The 23,554-nt window shown below is 46.8% G+C and overlaps 1 protein-coding gene across 5 annotated transcripts in view; it reads right to left on the reverse strand.

Annotated features, from left to right (window-relative positions):
* LOC137524313 (uncharacterized) overlaps positions 1 to 23,554 on the reverse strand; it is a 182,603-nt gene that overhangs the window by 111,587 nt on the left and 47,462 nt on the right. For all 5 annotated transcript variants that reach the window (XM_068244032.1, XM_068244030.1, XM_068244031.1 and 2 more), the window contains exons 2-6: positions 21,447 to 21,703; positions 20,091 to 20,324; positions 19,831 to 19,874; positions 2,322 to 2,592; positions 514 to 723 (exon numbers count right to left, since the gene is read on the reverse strand). In XM_068244032.1, coding sequence (XP_068100133.1) covers positions 514 to 723; positions 2,322 to 2,592; positions 19,831 to 19,874; positions 20,091 to 20,324; positions 21,447 to 21,703 — 1,016 coding nt within the window. The remainder of the gene's footprint in view (positions 1 to 513; positions 724 to 2,321; positions 2,593 to 19,830; positions 19,875 to 20,090; positions 20,325 to 21,446; positions 21,704 to 23,554) is intronic.

Consider the following 23,554-nt stretch of genomic DNA (forward strand, 5'->3'; position numbering starts at 1 on the left):
CCAGGAGACTAGGCCATCCCCTGCCCTGGTCCACCCATCCATGTGGAAAACTGTTCTGCCACTCTAACTTGGCCCCTGGAGACCGGGGATTCCCCGGCCAGCAATCTTGTTGGTGTCACTGTTTGCCAAAAATTCTTGTTTCAGAAGCCGATTTTTTAACTTTCATAGCCATTGTGATACAGCCATGTTCTGCTGAAAATTCTTGTTTCTGAATCCAATTTTCACCTTATTACCACCATGTTTGATGAAAAATTTTGTTTCTGAAGCCAGTTTTTGCATTGGCAGAACTATCAACTGCATTGACATATATTGAAAAATGTCTTTGGAACACAAAATTTGGTATTTGGCTGTGGAATGCCAGATTTTAATCGAAAGCATAATTTGGATGTTCCAATCAACCATAGGTTTGAGGAAGGGTGGAGAGGCAGTCACATCTCAGAAATGTTCCCCCACAGATACCCTACAGATGTCCTTAGCATTTTACTGTGAAATGTGTCAATACAGTCATCCTACCTGTGTTTCCTAAAATCATGGCTTCTAATCTCTTCTTCTTTTTCTTGAAGGATGGGAGGAATGTCACATAATCTGTGGCTTTCTCCACTTTACTAAAAAGAAAGAGATCCTGGGCCAGTCTGATACTGGGCTGAGTCTGGAAGATCTGGTCCTTCTCTTTTATACTGCTGTCCTCCACATCATCAATCACCACTATTACCTTCTTCCGTCCTACAAAGACACATAAAATCATATGTACGTAGGTATGACACTTCCGGATTTGTATGACAATATTCAGTAAAGCAGGACTGTGCAATGTTCTATAAACATTTACAATCTACAGGAGGAGACATCAGGATCCTAAATACAACAGTATTACTACTGTTGACATTTTACATTGCTTTGTTACAAATGAAGATCTTTGAAACAGAGGTGTCAAAATAAAGCGCTTAAAAGGGAGGTAGTGGTGGACTTACCTCCAGGTATTCGGACACGCAATGGCCACCATTCACTAAGCTCATCTCCTGTGTCCTTTCGTTATAAACGATTCTGTGCTGTTTTTACTGTTATCATGATAGTGATAAAGAATTAAGTATTTATTAAGCAATTTACCTCTGGCAAACCTTAAAATGAGGATTCTGTCCTGTTAAAGTGAACGTAAACTGAGAAGAATATGGATGTTTTTAAATAATACCTGACTCTCCTTAGACTTATAATGGAGATTGGCCGGGACCTGGACATTAGGGCTGAACGATAAATCGTTTTTCGATCGAAATCGCGATCACGGAAATGACGATTCCGTGATCGCCATGGCAACGATTTTTACCCCCTCTGCATTCAGGCCAGCAGTCCACTGTCCCAGTCTGTTTAGCGGCGGTTTGCGGCGGCTCAGCACCAGCGTTCGTCACTCGTTTGCCGAGTGCAGCTGGCTCACTCTCTCCCCTAACTTCCGCCAAGTGTGTAGCCAATCAGTGCAGTGGGCGGCAAGCAGTCGCCGCCCACAGGCTCTCACTCGTGCGGCTCACTCCTCCCAACATCTCCGGAGCATTAGCTGGTCGTGCGGCAGACCCTGCCCACAAGGCTGTCAATCACCTTGTATTACGAGCGGCTGACTCCGCCCACATCTGCTCTCACACTCTGTCCCCACGTCTCACTCCTCGCTTCCACCCAGACCTCCACATCATAAGCTGGGGAGGTGGCAGGCTGAGTCTTCTGATTGTTGACAATCACCTTTTGTGATTTGTGTCACTTAAGTGGTGTGATGGGCAGCAGACTGGCTCTCACTAGGCAACTCCCTCCTCCCCTGTGCTTAAACATCATTTGCTAGGCGGGCAGCAGACTCCGCCCACATGCCAATCAAACTAACATGGGCAGCAGACTCCGCCCAAACTCCTGTCATTCAAGCCTCTGCTACGCTGCACAGTGTGTCAGCGTGATAATGATGATGACTGCTGTGTGACTGACTGGTGATCTTTCTGCATTCTGCAAAGCTGCAGTGGGGATACTGTGAAACTAAGGTGCTGTTCCTTAGCTGTTCCTTAGTTACTGTGCACATTGTTAAATTAGTGATAAAGCTTGATTTGAAGAAAATCGTGAATCGAATCGAAATCGCAATTTCTGACAGAAATCGTGTGATTCAATCTTTTCCCAAAATCGTTCAGGCCTACTGGACATTCAGTTTACCAGGGGCTTAGCTAAGGGTGGGCAAGGGGGGACATCCCCGGCTATAAAAATAGCATTTGTACATTTGGCTCCACCCATGACCATGCCCACACTTTACATTAATGAATTCATCATTATACAGAACATATTTTTTTATTGGGACTTACCCAGATGTTCATTTAAGTATTGCAGCTCTTTATCGTACAATGCTCCCTCTACATCGGTGACATTGACTCTCCCTCTGGTCATTGAGTGATATAGGATGGCGAATGTGCACGATTCAACATCAGTCTTGAAAGAGCTGAATCCATCATTACTTATATGGGATTCTTTGATGTCTTCCATTTGATCTCCAAAATTCTCTGATCTCAGTAATGACCAGAACCAGGCATAATCTTCAATGTGTGACCTGGAGAAGATCCTGATCTTCAGTTTGGGCTGAAAATAATAATAATAAATCGGAAGGGAAAAAGAGAAAAAAAAGAGAAAGAGCTGAAGGTAAACAATGAACAAGGAAAAAAAAAAAAAAGAGACTGGGGTGTAGAGGTTGTACTCTTGCCTTGCAGCACTGAGTCCCTAGTTCAAATTCTAGCCAAGGCACTATCTGCACAGAGTTTGTATGTTCTGTGTCTATGTGGGTTTCCTTGGCCACTCTGATTTCCTCCCATATCCCAAAAACATACAGATAAGGGCTGGTTCACGCGGGTGTCTGCCCCGCGTTTACCGCCAGAATTCGAGACAATGGGAGCGCTTGTACCAGGCTTTTACTGGTGTTCATGCAAACGCGGCATTCGGATCCCGATTTTCCCTGGCATTCGAGTCGACCCTGGACACTACATGTAGCGTCCTGGGGCGGTTAACCACCACAGCTAATGTCCCCCATGCTGAAAAAAAAACTGCTGACCGCAACTGAAAGCCTGAATGCAACGCCGCTGAACGCAACGCCGCCGAAAGCCTGGCAGACACCCGTGTGAACCAGCCCTTAGTTAATTGGCTTCCCACTAAACTGACCTTTAATACGGACACATAACTGAAGTAGGGATTACATTTTGAGCCTCTCTGAGGGACAAATAGTAACAAAGCTATGTACTCTGTAAAGCATTGTGTCTGATGTCAGCACTATATAACTGATAATACAAGGTAAAAATAAGAAAAAAGACAAATGGAAAAAGAGGAGGAGGGAAGATTTAGGTTACTTTCATACATGGGCCCATATGCAATTAACTTTTTCTCCTGAGTTATAGCCTAAGAGATCATTTTCATATTCTCTTTAACCTGCCTAGCGTTCTGGATGAGCTGTAGTCGTCCAAAGAAAACTTGCTGGAAATGTTCTGGACGAGCTCAGCTCGTCCTGCACTTTCCCCTCTCACGCTGTGATCAGCAGTGCTGCAGCAGCCTCTGAAGGCTGCTGCATGCTTCTCCCTGGGGAATCCCTAGGGAGAGAATGTGCTAGGGCGAGCGGGGGGATCCCCCCTTCTGTGCGGCGGTATTTTGGGCTGGGGGATCCCCCTCTGTGGGTGGGGGGATCCCCCTTCTGTGCGGCGGTATTTTGGGATGGGGGATCCCCCCTCTGCGGGTGGGGGGATCCCCCTTCTGTGCGGCGGTATTTTGGGATGGGGATCCCCCTCTGCGGGTGGGGGGATCCCCCTTCTGTGCGGCGTGCGGGTGGCCTCTACCCCTCCCCCCCATCCTCGCTTCCCCCCCTTCCCTGTCTAAGCCCTTTGAGCAAATAGAACTACTCACCCAGGGGCCCTCTCCAGCGCAGCACTTCTTCCTCCATCACAAAGTCCCGTCTGTTTAAAGTTACATTACGAGACTTGGTGACGTCAGACACAATGCTTTACAGAGTACAAAGCTTTGTTACTATTTGTCCCTCAGAGAGGCTCAAAATGTAATCCCTACTTCAGTTATGTGTCCGTATTAAAGGTCAGTTTAGTGGGAAGCCAATTAACTAAGGGCTGGTGCACACGGGTGTCTGCCAGGCTTTCGGCGGCGTTGCGTTCAGCGGCGTTGCGTTCGGGCTTTCAGTTGCGGTCAGCATTTTTTTTTTCAGCATGGGGGACATAAAAGTGGTTCAATTAATTTCCAATAATTTTCAACCTTTTTTTTTCCAATCAATTTTTTTGAAATATTGAATTCAATACAGGTTATTGTATTGAATTCAACTTAAAAAAAATGTTTGCAGTGAGATGTTGATGACGCTGTGTGACCCTGGTGTCATCAACGCCGATCGGCGGGGGGCATGTCATCGCTGAGGGAGAAGCAAAATCCGTACACGGAGTGGAAGATGGCACTGGGGAAGCTATCAGAGGTATTGGAAATTAATTGAACCACTTTTTGCACGGAAATCCTGGGGAATCAGAACGCCAGGGAGGCTACAATAACTTTTAAGCATTTTATAACTGAAAAAGTACCTAAAAGTTGGTGAAAAAGTACTATCAGCATTATTTTGAGTACTTTTTTGCTTGCTGGTGGTTTAAAAGGCTTTTTTATGACAAGGGCCCATATGCAATTCACTTTTTCTCCTGAGTTATAGCCTAAGAGATTATTTTCATATTCTCTTTAAAATAACTTTTAAGCATTTTATAATTGAAAAAGTAAAAATAAGAAAAAACAAATGGAAAAAGATGAGGAGGGAAGATTTAGGTTACTTTCATACATGGGCCCATATGCAATTAAATTTTTCTCCTGAGTTACTGCATAGCCTAAGACAGGGGTCTGCAACCTTTAAGACATAAAGAGCCACTTGGACCCGTTTCCGAAAAGAGAAAAAAACTGGGAGCCGCAAAACCATTATAAAACAAATCTAACACTGCATATATTGTTTCTTACCTTAATGCTATATACAGGATCAGATATGACCCCAATATGCACAAATTTGTTAGCAGATATGACCCCAATATGCATAAATTGTTAGCAGATATGACCCCAATATATGCACAAATTGTTAGCAGATATGACCCAAATATGCACAAATCGTTAGCAGATATGACCCCAATATGCACAAATCCTTCAGCAGATATGACCCCAATATGCACAAATCCTTCAGCAGATATGACCCCAATATGCACAAATCCTTCAGCAGATATGACCCCAATATGCACAATCCTTCAGCAGATATGACCCCAATATGCACAATCCTTCAGCAGATCTGACCCCAATATGCACAATCCTTCAGCAGATCTGACCCCAATATGCACAATCCTTCAGCAGATCTGACCCCAATATGCACAATCCTTCAGCAGATATGAAAAGAAAAACCCATTTACTCACCTAGTCAGAAGACTTCCTGTCACGATCTCCTCCTGTCCCGACCTCCGGTCCCGACCTCCTTGTGGCGCGCAACTCCCACGACCCTCTTCCTTTCCGACGTCACGTCCTGCCTGCATTACACTGCAGGGCTACGGGAAAATAGCCGCCCGAAGCCCTGCACTGCACCGGTCCGGCGGCCTCTCTGATAGGCTGCCGGCCAGCGGCAGCACACGTCACGCGCGCCGTAACCACTGACACACACTACCGGAGCCGCGGCAAAGGTGAAAAAGAGCCGCATGCGGCTCTGGAGCCGCGGGTTGCCGACCCCTGGCCTAAGAGATCATTTTCATATTCTCTTTAAAATAACTTTTAAGCATTTTATAATTGAAAAAGTACCTACAAGTTGGTGGAAAAGTACTATCAGCATTATTTTGAGTACTTTTTTGCTTGCTGGTGGTTTAAAAGGCTTTTTATGACAAGGGCCCATATGCAATTCTCATTTTCTCCTGAGTTTTCTCCTAGATGGTATTTATAAAATTGTCAATAAAATGACTTTTAAGCCAGCAGCAAACAAGAAAATACTCAAATATAATTTTGATAGTACTTTATCACCTACTTTTTGGTACTTTTTTGATTACAAAATGCTGAAAATGCATTTTAACCACTTGCCGACCGCCGACAGCCCATGGGCGGCGGCAAAGTGGAAACCTAAAGGACCGCAATACGCCTGACGGCGGCGGGTCCTTTTTCTATGCCGGGGGAGCGATCGCGTCATTGATGACGCGCGCTTCCCCCGGCAACTGGCTCCGCCCACCCGCCGCAACATCCCGCCGGTCATACGGAAGCGCCGGCGGGATGTTAACCCCGCGATCGCCGCTACAAAGTGTATAATACACTTTGTAATGTATACAAAGTGTATTATACAGGCTGCCTCCTGCCCTGGTGGTCCCAGTGTCCGAGGGACCACCAGGGCAGGCTGCAGCCACCCTAGTCTGCACCCAAACACACTGATCTGCCCCCCCCCCCGCCCACTGATCGCCCACAGCACCCCTCAGACCCCCCCCCTGCCCACCCCCCAGACCTCTGTTTGCACCCAATCACCCCCCTAATAACCCATCAATCACTCCCTGTCACTATCTGTCAACGCTATTTTTTTTTATCCCCCCCCTGCCCCCTGCCCCCTCCTGATCACCCCCCCACCCCTCAGATTCTCCCCAGGACCCCCCCCAGACCCCTCCCCCTGTGTACTGTATGCATCTATCCCCCCTGATAACCTGTCAATCACCTGTCAATCACCCATCAATCACCCCCTGTCACTGCCACCCAACAATCAGCCCCTAACCTGTCCCTTGCGGGCAATCTGATCACCCACCCACACCAATAGATCGCCCGCAGATCCGACATCAGATCACCTCCCAAATCCATTGTTTACATCTATTCTCTCCTCTAAACACCCACTAATTACCCATCAATCACCCCCTATCACCACCTGTCACTGTTACCTATCAGATCAGACCCTAATCTGCCCCTTGCGGGCACCCAATCACCCGCCCACACGCTCAGATTGCCCTCTGACCCCCCCTTATCAATTCACCAGTGCATTAATTACATCTGTTCTTCCCTGTAATAACCCACTGATCACCTGTCAATCACCTGCCAATCACCAATCACCCCCTGTCACTGCCACCCATCAATCAGCCCCTGTCACTGCCACCCATCAATCACCCCCTGTCACTGTCACCCATCAATCAGTCCCTAACCTGCCCCTTGCGGGCAATCTGATCACCCACCCACACCATCCGATCGCCTGCAGACCCGCAGTCAGATCACCTCCCAAGTGCATTGCATCTGTTCTCTCCTCTAAACACCCACTAATTACCCATCAATCACGCCCTGTCACTGCTACCCATCAGATTAGACCCCCATCTGCCCCTAGGGCACCCAATCACCCGCCCACACCCTCAGACCCCAGCCCTGATCACCTCGCCATTGCATTACTTGCATCTATTCCCCCCACTAATCACACCTTGAGACACCCATCAATCACCTCCTGTCACTACCTGTCACCCCCTAGCACACCTACCCATCAGATCAGGCCCTAATTTGCCCCGTGTGGGCTCCTGATCACTCAGCCAAACCCTCAGAGCCCCCTCAGACCCCCTTCCGATCACCTCCCCAGTGCATTGATTGCATCTATTTTCCTCTCTAACCACCCCCTGAGACACCCATCAATCACCTCCTGTCACCCCCCTAGCACTCCTATCCATCAGATCAGGCCCATTACAACCGGTCATCTAAAAGGCCACCCTGCTTATGACCGGTTCCACAAAATTCGGCCCCTCATAGACCACCTGTCATCAAAATTTGCAGATGCTTATACCCCTGAACAGTCATTTTGAGACATTTGGTTTCCAGACTACTCACGGTTTTGGGCCCGTAAAATGCCAGGGCGGTATAGGAACCCCACAAGTGACCCCATTTTAGAAAAAAGACACCCCAACATATTCTGTTAGGTGTATGACGAGTTCATAGAAGATTTTATTCTTTGTCAAAAGTTAGCGGAAATTGATTTTTATTGGTTTTTTTTCACAAAGTGTCATTTTTCACTAACTTGTGACTAAAAATAAAATCTTCTATGACCTCGCCATACACCTAATGGAATACCTTGGGGTGTCTTCTTTCTAAAATGGGGTCACTTGTGGGGTTCCTATACTGCCCTGTCATTTTAGGGGCCCTAAACCGTGAGGAGTAGTCTAGAAAACAAATGCCTCAAAATGACCTGTGAATAGGACGTTGGGCCCCTTAGCGCACCTAGGCTGCAAAAAAAGTGTCACACATGTGGTATCGCCGTACTCAGGAGAAGTAGTATAATGTGTTTTGGGGTGTATTTTTACACATACCCATGCTGGGTGGGAGAAATCTCTCTGTAAATGGACAATTGTGTGTAAAAAAAAATCAAACAATTGTCATGTACAGAGATATTTCTCCCACCCAGCATGGGTATGTGTAAAAATACACCACAAAACACATTATACTACTTCTCCTGAGTACGGCGGTACCACATGTGTGGCACTTTTTTACACCCTAAGTGCGCTAAGGGGCCCAAAGTCCAATGAGTACCTTTAGGATTTCACAGGTCATTTTGCGACATTTGGTTTCAAGACTACTCCTCACGGTTTAGGGCCCCTAAAATGCCAGGGCAGTATAGGAACCCCACAAATGACCCCATTCTAGAAAGGAGACACCCAAAGGTATTCCGTTAGGAGTATGGTGAGTTCATAGAAGATTTTATTTTTTGTCACAAGTTAGCGGAATATGACACTTTGTGAAGAAAAACAATTCAAATCAATTTCCGCTAACTTGTGGCAAAAAATAAAATCTTCTATGAACTCACCATACTCCTAACGGAACACCTTGGGGTGTCTTCTTTGTAAAATGGGGTCATTAGTGGGGTTCCTATACTGCCCTGGCATTTTAGGGGCCCTAAACCGTGAGGAGTAGTCTTGAAACAAAAATGACCTGTGAAATCCTAAAGGTACTCATTGGACTTTGGGCCCTTTAGCGCAGTTAGGGTGCAAAAAAGTGCCACACGTGGTATTGCTGTACTCGGGAGAAGTAGTATAATGTGTTTTGGGGTGTATTTTTACACATACCCATGCTGGGTGGGAGAAATACCTCTGTAAATGACAATCTTTTGATTTTTTTACACACAATTGTCCATTTACAGAGTTATTTCTCCCACCCAGCATGGGTATGTGTAAAAATACACCCCAAAACACATTGTACTACTTCTCCCGAGTACGGCGATACCACATGTGTGGCACTTTTTTGCACCCTAACTGCGCTAAAGGGCCCAAAGTCCAATGAGTACCTTTAGGATTTCACAGGTCATTTTGCGGAATTCGATTTCCAGACTACTCCTCATGGTTTAGGGCCCCTAAAATGCCAAGGCAGTATAGGAACCCCACAAATGACCCCATTTTAGAAAGAAGACACCCCAAGGTATTCCGTTAAGAGTATGGTGAGTTCATAGAAGTTTTTATTTTTTGTCACAAGTTAGCGGAAATTGATTTTAATTGTTTTTTTTCACAAAGTGTCATGTTCCGCTAACTTGTGACAAAAAATAAAATCTTCTATGAACTCACCATACTCCTAACGGAATACCTTGGGGTGTCTTCTTTCTAAAATGGGGTCATTTGTGGGGTTCCTATACTGCCCTGGCATTTTAGGGGCCCTAAACCATGAGGAGTAGTCTTGAAACCAAATGTCGCAAAATGACCTGTGAAATCCTAAAGGTACTCATTGGACTTTGGGCCCTTTAGCGCAGTTAGGGTGCAAAAAAGTGCCACACATGTGGTATCGCCGTACTCAGGAGAAGTAGTATAATGTGTTTTGTGGTGTATTTTTACACATACCCATGCTGGGTGGGAGAAATAACTCTGTAAAAGGACAATTGTGTGTAAAAAAAATGAAAACATTGTCATTTACAGAGATATTTCTCCCACCCAGCATGGGTATGTGTAAAAATACACCCCAAAACACATTATAGTACTTCTACTGAGTATGGCAATACCACATGTGTGGCACTTTTTTGCAGCCTAACTGCGCTAAGGGGCCCAAAGTCCAATGAGCACCTTTAGGCTTTACAGGGGTGCTTACAATTTAGCACCCCCCAAAATGTCAGGACAGTAAACACACCCCACAAATGACCCCATTTTGGAAAGTAGACACTTCAAGGTATTCAGAGAGGGGCATGGTGAGTCCGTGGCAGATTTCATTTTTTTTTGTCGCAAGTTAGCAGAAATGGAAACTTTTTTTTTTTTGTCACAAAGTGTCATTTTCCGCTTACTTGTGACAAAAAAATAATATCTTCTATGAACTCACTATGCCTCTCAGTGAATACTTTGGGATGTCTTCTTTCCAAAATGGTGTCATTTGGGGGGTATTTATACTATCCTGGAATTCTAGCCCCTCATGAAACATGACAGGGGGTCAGAAAAGTCATAGATGTATGAAAATGGGAAAATTCACTTTTTGCACCATAGTTTGTAAACGCTATAACTTTTACCCAAACCAATAAATATACACTGAATGGGGTTTTTTTTATCAAAAACATGTTTGTCCACATTTTTCGCGCTGCATGTATACAGAAATTTTACTTTATTTGAAAAATGTCAGCACAGAAAGTTAAAAAAAATCATTTTTTTGCCAAAATTCATGTCTTTTTTGATGAATATAATAAAAAGTAAAAATCGCAGGAGCAATCAAATAGCACCAAAAGAAAGCTTTATTAGTTACAAGAAAAGGAGCCAAAATTCATTTAGGTGGTAGGTTGTATGAGCGAGCAATAAACCATGAAAGCTGCAGTGGTCTGAATGGAAAAAAAGTGCCTGGTCCTTAAGGGGTAGAAAGACTGTGGTCCTCAAGTGGTTAAAAAGACATTGAAAATATTTCTCATAGGAGAAACCTGAGGTGAAAAAGTGAATTGCATATGGGCCAAGGTGTGAAAATATCACCTGGGAGAAAGCTCAGGAGAAGTAGTGAATTGCACATGGGCCATAGTGCAGTGCGGTTGTCCTGAGACCCCGCCGCAGGAAAATTGCACTGCACCATTCCCCTTGCACATTACCCTGTGGCAGAGTGCGCCATCAGGGTAATGGCTCCACCTCCTGCTCAGTGATGTACTCCCTGCAGGGCAGGAAGTATGTCATTGAAGTTTCATCACTCTGTAACCTGCATGGTGCACCACAACTGCGATCATGATTTCACACATACAGCCTTGCCATTGACTAGCATTGCTGCATAATTTGTGCAGTAGGCATGGATCATGTGGCAATGAACTGCAGAGTTGTCGGCCTTTCGTCGATTTAGCTTCTTCCCTCACAACGCACCACGTCACCATAGTGTGTAAGTCCCCATAGACTTAAATTACCCTTGTGATGAACTGTGGTGGAGAGAGCACCACAAAGAAGAGTACCGAGCGTACCACTCCTTGGGCATGATTCATTCAGCGGCGCAGCTTAGTGTGAAGGACTCGGCCGCTATGCAAGACTTACGTAGCAGCACACACTGCTATGTAAGAAGCGTGCCTTCCTCAGTTACTTTGCTTACATAACGATGCACGTAACTTTAAATGCGGGCGGTCCTTTAACCACCCTGGCGTTCTATTAAGATCGCCAGGGCAGCTGCATGAGGGTTTTTTTTAAATTAAAAAAAAAACTATTTCATGCAGCCAACTGAAAGTTGGCTGCATGAAAGCCCACTAGATGGCGCTCCGGAGGCGTTCTTCCGATCGCCTCCGGCGCCCAGAATAAACAAGGAAGGCCGCAATGAGCGGCCTTCCTTGTTTTGCTTAGATCGTCGCCATAGCGACGAGCGGAGTGACGTCATGGACGTCAGCCGACGTCCTGACGTCCGCCGCCTCCGATCCAGCCCTCAGCGCTGGCCGGAACTATTTGTTCCGGCTGCGCAGGGCTCAGGCGGCTGGGGGGACCCTCTTTTGCCGCTGCTCGCGGCGAATCGCCGCAGAGCGGCGGCGATCGGGCAGCACACGCGGCTGGCAAAGTGCCGGCTGCGTGTGCTGCTCTTTATTTGATCAAAATCGGCCCAGCAGGGCCTGAGCGGCACCCTCTGGCGGTAATGGACGAGCTGAGCTCGTCCATACCGCTAAGGTGGTTAAAGTATCACAACCGCGATGCTTCACTAACGGCTGCTACTATGTCAATTAACATATAAGCTATGGAAGCAACGCACGTAACTAAGGAAGGCATGTTCCTTACATAGCAGCAAGCTCTTTATGTGGTTAAAGCGGATCCAAGATGAAAAACTAACTATAGCAGTAACTTTTCTACATATTTTATCCAAAGTTAAGATGGTTTACACAGAAAATCTAGCTGCAAACAACTTCAACAGCATATGATTAATTCTTCCTGTGACACAATGAAAGCGGCCATGTTCTGTTTGTTACATTACACACAGGTAAGATGCTCTGTATCTTCACCCCTCAGTGTAACGATTGGTGTAACACAGAGAGGGTCTGATTACCGGTGAACTGCAGTATCACCGAGAATACAGAATATATCCGATTATTGGTGATCTGCAGTATCACCGATAATCAGATATATCTACTAACCTCTGGACACCTGATAGAACAAGTGAGTGTTTAGATGCAACAGTATACTTTGAGTACTTCTCCAGAAGTATGTTCCTTCCTCTGGCCTAGACTCTCCAGGGGGGAGGAGCTAGGCTGAAGGGAGGAAGGACAGAGCGAGAGTGACACCAGTGGGAGAGGGTGTCACTAACAGATCTGTGAACTGCTTCTAACAGTAAGGCCAGTTCTCGGAGTCGGCAAGCCAGGTCGTTAACACACAGACAGATAAGGTACAGATTCAGGAGGCAGATACGGAATCCAATAAACAGACAGGGTTTGGCAACGGAGTATCAGAATAGCACAGTACAGAATCAGGAGGCCAATACAGAGTCCAGGAACGAGCAGAGATTGGCAACAGGGTAACAGAAATAGCGAGGTACAGAATCAGAGTTCAGAGGAATGGTCAGACAGGCAGAAGGTCATAACAAATAATACAGTTCAATATTCCTAATGCTAAGGTGTGAGTTCCTTGATCGTCAACACCTTTGGAAACTATGCTAGAACACAGATACAGACAAGGTCTGAGTGCCACCACTCAGCGATCGCAACGGCAGACAACCAGAGAATGACCAGCACCCAGCATACATAGCAAAGCGCTCTCCGGCGCCTCCCCCAAGCGCCGGACCAACGGCAGGTGGTGAAAATGTCAGCTGACCCGCCTGGTCAGCTGACCCTTTTCTGGCTGTCATATAAGCTCTGCCTTTCAGCGCGCGCGCGTGTCCTTCCGAACCCGTGTGGACCAGCAGTCCCAGCCACACCAGACATGTCTTGCAATGTGACCACTGATTCAGGCGCGGGGACCGCCGCCCCGCTCTCTAGGCGAGCGGCGGTTTCCCCGCGTCCAGCCGCAATGCCATCTGCTTTGCCATGCGTACAATCCGCCGCATCCAACGCGGACTCCACCCCTCTGCCCATGCGGCCTGCGGCTGTTTCTTCGCGTTGTGCCGCCATGTTAGACGCGGAAACAGCCGCCTCACTCTGAGCCCTTGCGGCGGCTTTTCCGCGTTTCCTCACAGTACCCCCCCCCCCCCCCCGAGGAGTGGACTCCGGACAGCTCCTACCAGGCTTCTCAGGATGCAACGCGTGGAACTCCCTTCTTAATTTGTCAGCATGCATACGACATTCAAGTACCCAAGATCTCTCCTCAACACCATACCCTTTCCAATGAACCAGATATTGTACTGAGTTCTGAACTATGCGAGAGTCTAAAATCTTCTCTACTTCGTACTCAGGTTGGTCATCTATCATCACAGGAGGAGGAGGAGTGGGACCTACATGAACTGCTGGCTTAAGCAGGGACACGTGAAAGGATCTTACGCCGCGCATACTGGCAGGGAGGTCAATGGCATAAGTGACATCGGTGATCTTTCTGGTTACTGGGAATGGACCCACATACCTGGGCCCCAACTTAGCCGAGGGCTGTTTCAAGGTCAAGTGACGTGTGGACACCCAGACTAAATCTCCTGGCAAAAACCTCCACTCTAAGGAATGTCTCTTGTCAGCTTGACCTTTTTGACTTTGAAACGCCTTCTCCAAATTATTTTTCACAATCCACCATATATCTTTAAATGACCTTTGCCAGGCCTCCAGAGCTGGAAACGGAGTGGAGGCAACTGGCAATGGGGAGAATTTAGGCAACTTCCCGGTCACTACCTGAAATGGACAAAATCCAGAACTTTTCAAATTATTGTGCGCAAATTCTGCGAAGGGTAAAAACTTGACCCAATCATTTTGCGCTTCTGCAACGTAACACCTCAAAAACTGTTCCACTGATTGGTTGACTCTTTCCGTCTGGCCATTGGTCTGTGGGTGGTAGCCCGACGAAAATGACAGTTCCATGCCCATTTGGTGACAGAATGCCCTCCAAAATCTGGAAACAAATTGGACTCCTCTATCTGACACGATGTTTTCCGGAATGCCATGCAATCGGAAAACGTGGATGATGAACAAATCGGCTAATTCCTGGGCCGAGGGGAGTCCTTTCAAGGGCACAAAATGGGACATTTTACTAAAGCGGTCGACTACCACCCAAATGACCGACATGCCCTCAGACCTGGGGAGCTCACCCACAAAATCCATGGATAAGTGGGTCCATGGTTCACTCGGGGTGGGCAAGGACTGCAATTTTCCCTCAGGTGCCAGTCGGGAGGGCTTACTCCTCGCACACACCGCACACTCCCTAACAAACTCTTTACAATTGGCTGCCAGAGACGGCCACCAAGCGCATCTGGCTACAAGGTCCTGTGTTCTGGAGGCCCCAGGGTGTCCCGCATTCCTGTGTGAATGGAACATCTGCAAAATCTGAAGGCGAAATGGCAGTGGAATAAACATAACCCCTTTGGGCTTCCCCTCCGGGATGTCCTGCTGAAAAGGACCTAAAGTCTCTGTCCAATCTTCCCAAGTCTCAGTTGTAGCTAATACCAGTCTCTGTGGGACAATGGTCTCTGGGAGGGAGGGCTGTGCTGTCTCTGGCTCAAAGCATCTAGACAGGGCATCTGCCTTAATGTTTTTGCTCCCTGGGGTGTACATAATTATAAATCTGAATCTCGAGAAAAATAATGACCATCGAGCCTGTCGGGGGCTTAATCTCTTGGCTCCCTCGATATATTCTAAATTTTTGTGGTCAGTGTAAACTGTAATCGTATGTTCTGCTCCTTCCAACCAATGACGCCATTCTTCAAAGGCCAATTTGATGGCCAGGAGCTCTCTGTTGCCTATATCGTAGTTTCTCTCTGCCGGAGAGAACCTATGAGAAAAATAGGCACATGGGTGCAATCTACCCTGCAACCCTGACCGCTGGGACAGCACCGCCCCTACCCCGACCTCTGAGGCATCCACCTCAACAATAAAGGGATAGGAGGTGTCAACGTGTCTCAGGATGGGTGCAGAGCAAAACAAATCTTTCAGAGTGGAGAATGCATGCAGAGCCTCTGGAGACCAGTGGGTGGTATCTGCCCCTTTCTTAGTGAGACTGGTGAGGGGTGCAATGACAGTGGAGTACCCCTTTATGAACCTTCTATAGTAATTGGCAAAGCCTAAAAATCTCTGAAGAGATTTTAACCCCACTGGTTGAGGCCATTCCAACACAGCAGAGACCTTGGCAGGATCCATAGACAGGCCCGAGGTGGAAATTATGTACCCTAAAAAGGTGACAGATGTTACCTCGAAGATGCATTTCTCCAATTTAGCGTAAAGCATGTTTTGTCTTAGTTTATCCAATACAAACTTGGCATGTGTCCTGTGCTCAGAGAGATTGTTGGAAAAAATAAGTATATCATCTAGGTAAACCAACACGAACCTGCCCAATACCTCCCTGAATACTTCATTAATCAGTTCCTGAAAGACGGCCGGGGCGTTACACAGCCTGAAGGGCATCACCAAGTACTCGTAATGCCCGTCGGGCGTGTTAAAGGCCGTCTTCCATTCATTGCCCTTTCTGATCCGCACCAGGTTGTATGCACCCCGTAAATCCAATTTTGAAAAGATCTTAGCGTCGGTTATCTGTGTAAACAAGTCATCTATCAAGGGCAACGGGTAGCGATTCTTTACTGTGATTTTATTCAGGCCCCGGTAATCAATGCAAGGCCGCAGGCCTCCGTCTTTTTTCTTAACAAAAAAGAAACCTGCGCCAGCAGGTGACCGGGAAGGGCGAATGAACCCCTTGGCTAAATTTTCACGAATGTATTCCTGCATGGCTACTTTCTCTGGACCAGACAAGTTGTAAAGATGGCCCCTAGGGGGCATACAACCTGATCGGAGATCAATGGGACAATCAAAGGGGCGATGTGGAGGTAACTTGTCTGCAGCTTTGGGACAGAACACATCAGAATACTCTGAATATTGTACTGGTACCCCCTCCAACTGGATCCTGGTCTCGCCCAGTGTCACTCTCCCTAAACACTGCTGAAAACAGTGAGTTGACCAGCTAGTTAGCTGACAGGTAGCCCAATTAATCTGTGAAGAGTGTAAGTGCAGCCATGGCATGCCAAGGATGACTGTGGAGGTGGTCATGTGTAACACAAAAAACTGTAGTCTCTCTTTATGTAACACCCCTATAGTGACTTCCACCTCTGGTGTCTGGGACAGCGGATGATTACTTTGCAGGGGGGAATCATCTACTGCCGTAACCTGAATGGGTGGCTTTCTGGGGTGAACGGAATACCCAATTTCTTTGCAAATTCAAAATCCATAAAATTAGCTGCAGAGCCTGAATCAACAAAAGCCTCAGTAACCTCGGTTTTATCTTCCCATGTGACTGTACAGGGAAGAAGTAACCGTTTATCTTCTAGGGGTAAAAGCTGCGTGCCTAGGGTGCTACCCCCTACAACTCCTAGGCGATAGCGTTTCCCGGCTTGTTAGGACAATTACGTACTCTATGACCCCCTCTGCGCAGTAAAGACACAGCCGCTCAGACATCCTGCGTCTTTGCTCCACTTGGGATAGCTTCGACCGACCAATTTGCATTGGTTCGGGTGGAGGCGAGACAGGAGGAGGTGGAGTTACTGGAGGTGCAGCGTAGGACACCATTTTTACATGACTACTACCCCGGGTCTGTTTCTGATAGCGCAGTCTGCGATCGACTCGAATGGCCGATGAAATGGCCTCATCAAGTGTCTTAGGTTCAGGCAGACTTAACATGAGATCTGAAACCTCATCCGACAACCCTGATAAGAAGCAATCTAATAGGGCATAGGTGGACCACCTGGCTGAAACTGACCATCTCCTAAATTCGGCTGCGTAATCTTCGACCGGACCCTTGCCTTGACGCAAGAGCTTGAGCTTCCGCTCAGAGGTCGCGGCAAGGTCTGGGTCGTCGTAAATTACTGCCATGGCTTTAAAAAATTCATCCACTGAAGACGGGGCCAAATCCCCGGTGGGCAAACTGTACGCCCACGTCTGAGAATCGCCTGATAACAAAGTCTTAATGAATGTGACCCTTTGGGCCACAGTTTCTGAAGATCGGGGTTTCAACTCAAAGTAAGATAACACTCTACTTCTAAAATTTCGGAAGTCTGATCTGTGACCAGAAAATTTCTCAGGTACAGGCAATCGCATGTCAGAGCTAGGAGGGGATCGCACCTCATCCACTGCTGTCTGGAGGGTTTGTAAAGAACCAGACAAGGCTTCAATCATAGTCTTGTGACTACCCAGCACTTGATTGATGTTGTACACTGAAGTGGCAAGTGCGCCCAGACGATCAGTTTGTGCGTCCATTGGTATTTTTGGTCTGCCGTTCTGTAACGATCGGTGTAACACAGAGAGGGTCTGATTACCGGTGAACTGCAGTATCACCGAGAATACAGAATATACCCGATTATTGGTGATCTGCAGTATCACCGATAATCAGATATATCTACTAACCTCTGGACACCTGATAGAACAAGTGAGTGTTTAGATGCAACAGTATACTTTGAGTACTTCTCCAGAAGTATGTTCCTTCCTCTGGCCTAGACTCTCCAGGGGGGAGGAGCTAGGCTGAAGGGAGGAAGGACAGAGCGAGAGTGACACCCGTGGGAGAGGGTGTCACTAACAGGTCTGTGAACTGCCTCTAACAGTAAGGCCAGTTCTCGGGGTCGGCAAGCCAGGTCGTTAACACACAGACAGATAAGGTACAGATTCAGGAGGCAGATATGGAATCCAATAAACAGACAGGGTTTGGCAACGGAGTATCAGAATAGCACAGTACAGAATCAGGAGGCCAATACAGAGTCCAGGAACGAGCAGAGATTGGCAACATGGTAACAGAAATAGCGAGGTACAGAATCAGAGTTCAGAGGAATGGTCAGACAGGCAGAAGGTCATAACAAATAATACAGTTCAATATTCCTAATGCTAAGGTGTGAGTTCCTTGATCGTCAACACCTTTGGAAACTATGCTAGAACACAGATACAGACAAGGTCCGAGTGCCACCACGCAGCGATCGCAACGGCAGACAACCAGAGAATGACCAGCACCCAGCATACATAGCAAAGCGCTCTCGGGCGCCTCCCCCAAGCGCCGGACCAACGGCAGGTGGTGAAAATGTCAGCTGACCCTTTTCTGGCTGTCATATAAGCTCTGCCTCTCAGCGCCGCGCGCGTCCTTCCGAACCCGTGTGGACCAGCAGTCCCAGCCACACCAGACATGTCTTGCAATGTGACCACTGATTCAGGCGCGGGGACCGCCGCCCCGCTCTCTAGGCGAGCGGCGGTTTCCCCGCGTCCAGCCGCAATGCCATCTGCTTTGCCATGCGTACAATCCGCCGCATCCAACGCGGACTCCACCGCTCTGCCCATGCGGCCTGCGGTGGTTTCTTCGCGTTGTGCCGCCATGTTAGACGCGGAAACAGCCGCCTCACTCTGAGCCCTTGCGGCGGCTTTTCCGCGTTTCCTCACACTCAGCCTGTTAAAACTGCACTCCCCTCTCCTTCACTCTCTACCCTCTTGCCTCTAAAATCTCATGCATGCTTCAGCAAAAGCCTCCTCCTCCCCAGGCTGAGCTCCCATTAGCACTTGCAGCATTAGACTCAGAATGCCTAGGCGCTGGAGGATCTGGGGGCGTGGATACATTCATTTACATGCAATTAGGCAATAAATAATGTAAAAAAAAGCATATGGGGAAGAATGCCCAATAAACTATATGTAAGGGGCAGAAAAATTAAGGCAGCTAATGCTTGTCTCGGATCCACTTTAAAGCAAACCTGAACTCGGAACGTCCTCTCTGCTCTAAAAGCTACGGAACAGCATAATAACCTTTAAACAAAAAACATTTATGTGTTACAGCTGATACAAATCCTAAAATAAATCTGCACTGTTTCTACTTCCTGCTTTCATGGAAGCAGACATATTGTCAACAGTCAGTGCTTTTAAATAGGCTTATCTGCCATCCCTGCCGTGGCCGTCATGTAGCACAGGGGGAAGATCAGATTACAACTTGTGATTAGACACGAATAAGAAAGAATTAAACAGGCTAAACTCTCTAAATACATATAGGGTGCATTTCTCTATGTATTTCTTTAGTCCTGTGCAAGAGTTCAGGTCCACTTTAAAATATGATCGCAAGTTGGATTCTTTATTGGTGTGGATGGACTAAAGATCTTTTCTTTCAGTCCGAATTATCTTATCAAAAATATAATTGTTTGCTAAAAAAAAAAAAAAAAAAAATAAATACTGTTAATGGGCAACTTAACTCTGAAAAATGTCTAATCTCTCCTTCCCAGGTAAGTACTGCACGCACAGTGATTGTTGCCCACGGGTGACTTTATGGTAACATTCAGTACAAAATCCCCACTTACGGACTCTGATATTTGCTTGAAGACATTTCTATGTGCAGGACTCTCTGTAAAACAAAAGCAAGTGTAAGAGCAGTTGTTAGTGATTTATACATCTAGAAAAATCAGCCTGTAAAAATGATCACAATTGTCTTGTGGAAGTGTCTTTGAATATGGTGGTAATAGAGCGTTTAAATTTCTTACATTATTATAAAAAAAAAGTCTCCTTTGGTCATCTGAAAAAGATGACAGATGATAATACAAACCTAAAAAATATAACTTACTTCTGGCATGCCGCAGAATTTGCAGTAGAGTTTTTTCTTTCTCTGTATTCTTCCTGACTCCCTGACAGTTCTGACATTCTTTCATTCCCTTCACTTCAGACCTAGTCAGGGTCAGTAGGGGGCAGCAGATACCATTCTCCGGATTCCAGTCCATTTCTAGCTCCCGTGCAGCTGCTGTGTCCTCCAGGTCAGTAATTATAACATTAACATTCTCCCGACAAATGAGATATTTCACTTCAAGGAAAATTAAAAAGCAGTTATATTCCATACAATATATACTTATCAAAGAATACAAACATGGAAAATCTCTGTTTGCTTTGTTAGTGTTGTGAAAGAATTACAGTAGTTTGCTCAAGTGTGATATTACAGATACAAGTGAAGGCTAATATGCTACTTGTTTACTTCTTATATTCTTATATCTCCTAGGAGAAAAAAATAAATTTAATTAGGGACTCTGCCTTTTATACTATGAAACAAAGCAGAAGTATCGGCCATTTGAACTTCCCTGCAGTAAAACCTTATCTCAAGCTTTCTCTCACTGTTTCTTGGCTGTTTAAGTTCTTCAGAAAACATGACTGAGTTTGACCAACTTGGTCAACTAGCTCAGAGAAGCTCTTTTGCATAGATAACAACCCAAGCTTTTTTACTCTTCCTGTGCTAGAAAACCACACAGGACTCTTTTCTTTGCTATTAATGTTCTATTCATTATTTGAACTACACATACAATTCATTACATCATAAGTGTATTTTCACTTCAAATCTGCTTTTAAGGACAGGTCCAGGGAATAAAAAAAGAAAAAAAAATCTACTTACCTGGGACTTCATCCAGCCTCTGGCAGCTACTGATATGTCCCTTGCTGCAGCTCCAGTGTCCCAGGAACCCCTCCAGCACCTTCTGCGCCTGCGCAAGGCCGCACTGTTCCCGATCGTGCTCTCGTGGCTGCAGAACGCGAAGGGACACCGAAGCTGCGGCAAGGGACATATCGTCTACCAGGTGCTGGATGAAGCCCCAGGCAAGTAGATCTTTTTTTTGTTTTATTTCCTCGGATGTGTCCTTCAAGGCAAACTTAGCAGTGTTAATAATTTTTTAGTTTTCCCTTATTCTGATTTTTGCACAACCCATCCATTTCCCATGTAATGATTATCAATTAATGTTGGACCATGCAAAATTTGTATTCACATTTGCATAAAATAATTTGAAAATTTGAGTATGGAAAAAGAAATGTAAAATCCTACTGAAAATGGGCCCCTAAAGTGGTGTCTGTTTGCCCTTATCACTGCATCCACTGCTAACCTGATGATCTCTTTGCTGTGCCCTGTTCTAAGCTCTGACAAAAAGTTTCAGTTTATCCTCACCATTAATCTTCAAGAAGCTCATCAGATCCTCCAGAGATTGCTGTAAGTTCATTGAGTAGTAGAATATGATATGAGAGGACCTATCAGTCAAATATTTATTAACTTGATCTTCTGGGTAGTGGGAGACAGGAATACATGATGCACCAAGTGATTTCTTTAGTAAAGGGTCTGTCAGCAATGTTAAATCTTCATATTTCATCATGTCCCATATCAAAATCACAACTTTCTTTCCAGAATCGTCTTTGCTCTGTTCAATTCTGAAAAGCAACAAAATCCAAATAGTTCAGATCCTGAAGAAAGTAAGTGTTGTGTAGCGTGAGGTGTGTGTGTTGGGGGGGGGGGGGGGGGAATATAGGGTGAGTGTAGAGAAAGAGAAATAGAGAGAAATGAAGCAAGTTAGCAGCACTGAACATGAACTAATGTGCCTACACTACCAGGGGCGGTTTTAGGCATAGGCATTCCAGGCCACTGCCTGTGGTGCCATTGGTCCTGTGGGGGAAGGGAGGGGGCGCCAAGCTTCTGATTAAGCCCCACCCCATACTAAGCCCTATCCTCGTACTAAGCCACACCTCCGAAACAAAACCACACCCCCACAGGTGTTTGTGCCTCCTCCTATGCACTGTTTGCCTCTCCCTGTCCCCTTTGTGCCTCCTTCAGTCCCCAGTGCCATCTTTGCCCCCCTATGTGTGTCTCCTCTGTATCTCTGACCCCCTGTGCCTCCTTCTGCCCCCCCGCCCCCCATCAATTTCTCCTTCTGCTTCCCTTTGTGCCTCCTCCTGTCTCCTTTTGCAACCTCTGTTTCCCTGTGCACCCAGAAATGGATTAAGGTAAAATGGTTTCCTAGGCAAGCAACAACTTTGGGCCCACCCTTAATGGCCACCTAGCTTTTTTGGCAAGATTTGTTGGGGTCTAGCATAAACTTGCCCCCTAGACTCTATCAAGGCCCTAGACACCTTCCAAAGTTGCCTTGTGGATAATGCGGTTCTGTGTGCATCCCTCTGTGCCTTCCTCTGTCCCACTGTGCCTCCTTCTGTCCCCCTTCGTGCCTCCCTCTGTCCTCTTGTCTTGCTATCTGTTCCCATCCCCCTCCTGCACTCCCACAGTCCAGTGTGTAAAAGCAGAGTATAGCGCAGCAGATGCTGTGCTCTGTACTCCCCTCTGGAGTCCAATTAAGTCAAAAGCAAACAAAGCAAATGATATGTAGTTAGGAAAGAGACAAGACTGGCACTAGATGCTGTAGAGCAGGGGTGCCCAATAGGTCGATCGCGATCTACCGGTAGATCGCGACCTCCTGATCGGTAGATCGCGGCCTCTTGGCCGCGTCCCATTGAATTTAGCAGCCAGCAGCTGTATATCGCAGTTTCTGCTGCTGGCCGCTGGAGGAGAGAGCCTGGCCAATCAGGGGAGGGGAGGAGAGAGCCTGGCCAATCAGGGGAGGAGAGGCGCGCAGCCAATCAGGAGAGGAGAAGCGCGCAGCCAATCAGGAGAGGATAGGCGCGCAGCCATTCAGGAGAGGAGAGGCGCGCAGCCAATCGGGACTCGGAGAGACGCGCAGCCAATCGGGTGGAGAGGCGGAAAACTTCCGAGTTCCGACTCCACTCACGCTGCCTGAAGACCTGGACGCCACCGGCCCTATATCCAGGTAACCTATACTGAAGGGACCTATACCCGGCTAACCTATACTGAAGGGACCTATACCCAGCTAACCTATACTGAAGAGACCTATACCCGGCTAACCTATACTGAAGGGACCTATACCCAGCTAACCTATACTGAAGGGACCTATACCCTGCTAACCTATACTGAAGGGACCTATACCCGGCTAAACTATACTGAAGGGACCTATACCCGGCTAAACTATACTGTAAGGAACCTATACCCGGCTAAACTATACTGAAGGGACCTATACCTAACTACATTTCCGGGGGGGGGGGGCGCATTTGAAACATCGATAGATCTCCTGGCCTCGGCGAATTTTAAAGTAGCTCGCGAGCCGAAAAAGTGTGGGCACCCCTGCTGTAGAGCAATAGGAACCGAGGGTAGAAGGAAAAAAGGGCGCCAGCTGAGGGTGGATGAAAAGAGCGCCGCCATAGACTCTAATGCAATTA

The sequence above is a fragment of the Hyperolius riggenbachi genome, chromosome 7, assembly GCF_040937935.1.
Source record: "Hyperolius riggenbachi isolate aHypRig1 chromosome 7, aHypRig1.pri, whole genome shotgun sequence".
Classification (NCBI taxonomy): Eukaryota; Metazoa; Chordata; class Amphibia; order Anura; family Hyperoliidae; genus Hyperolius; species Hyperolius riggenbachi.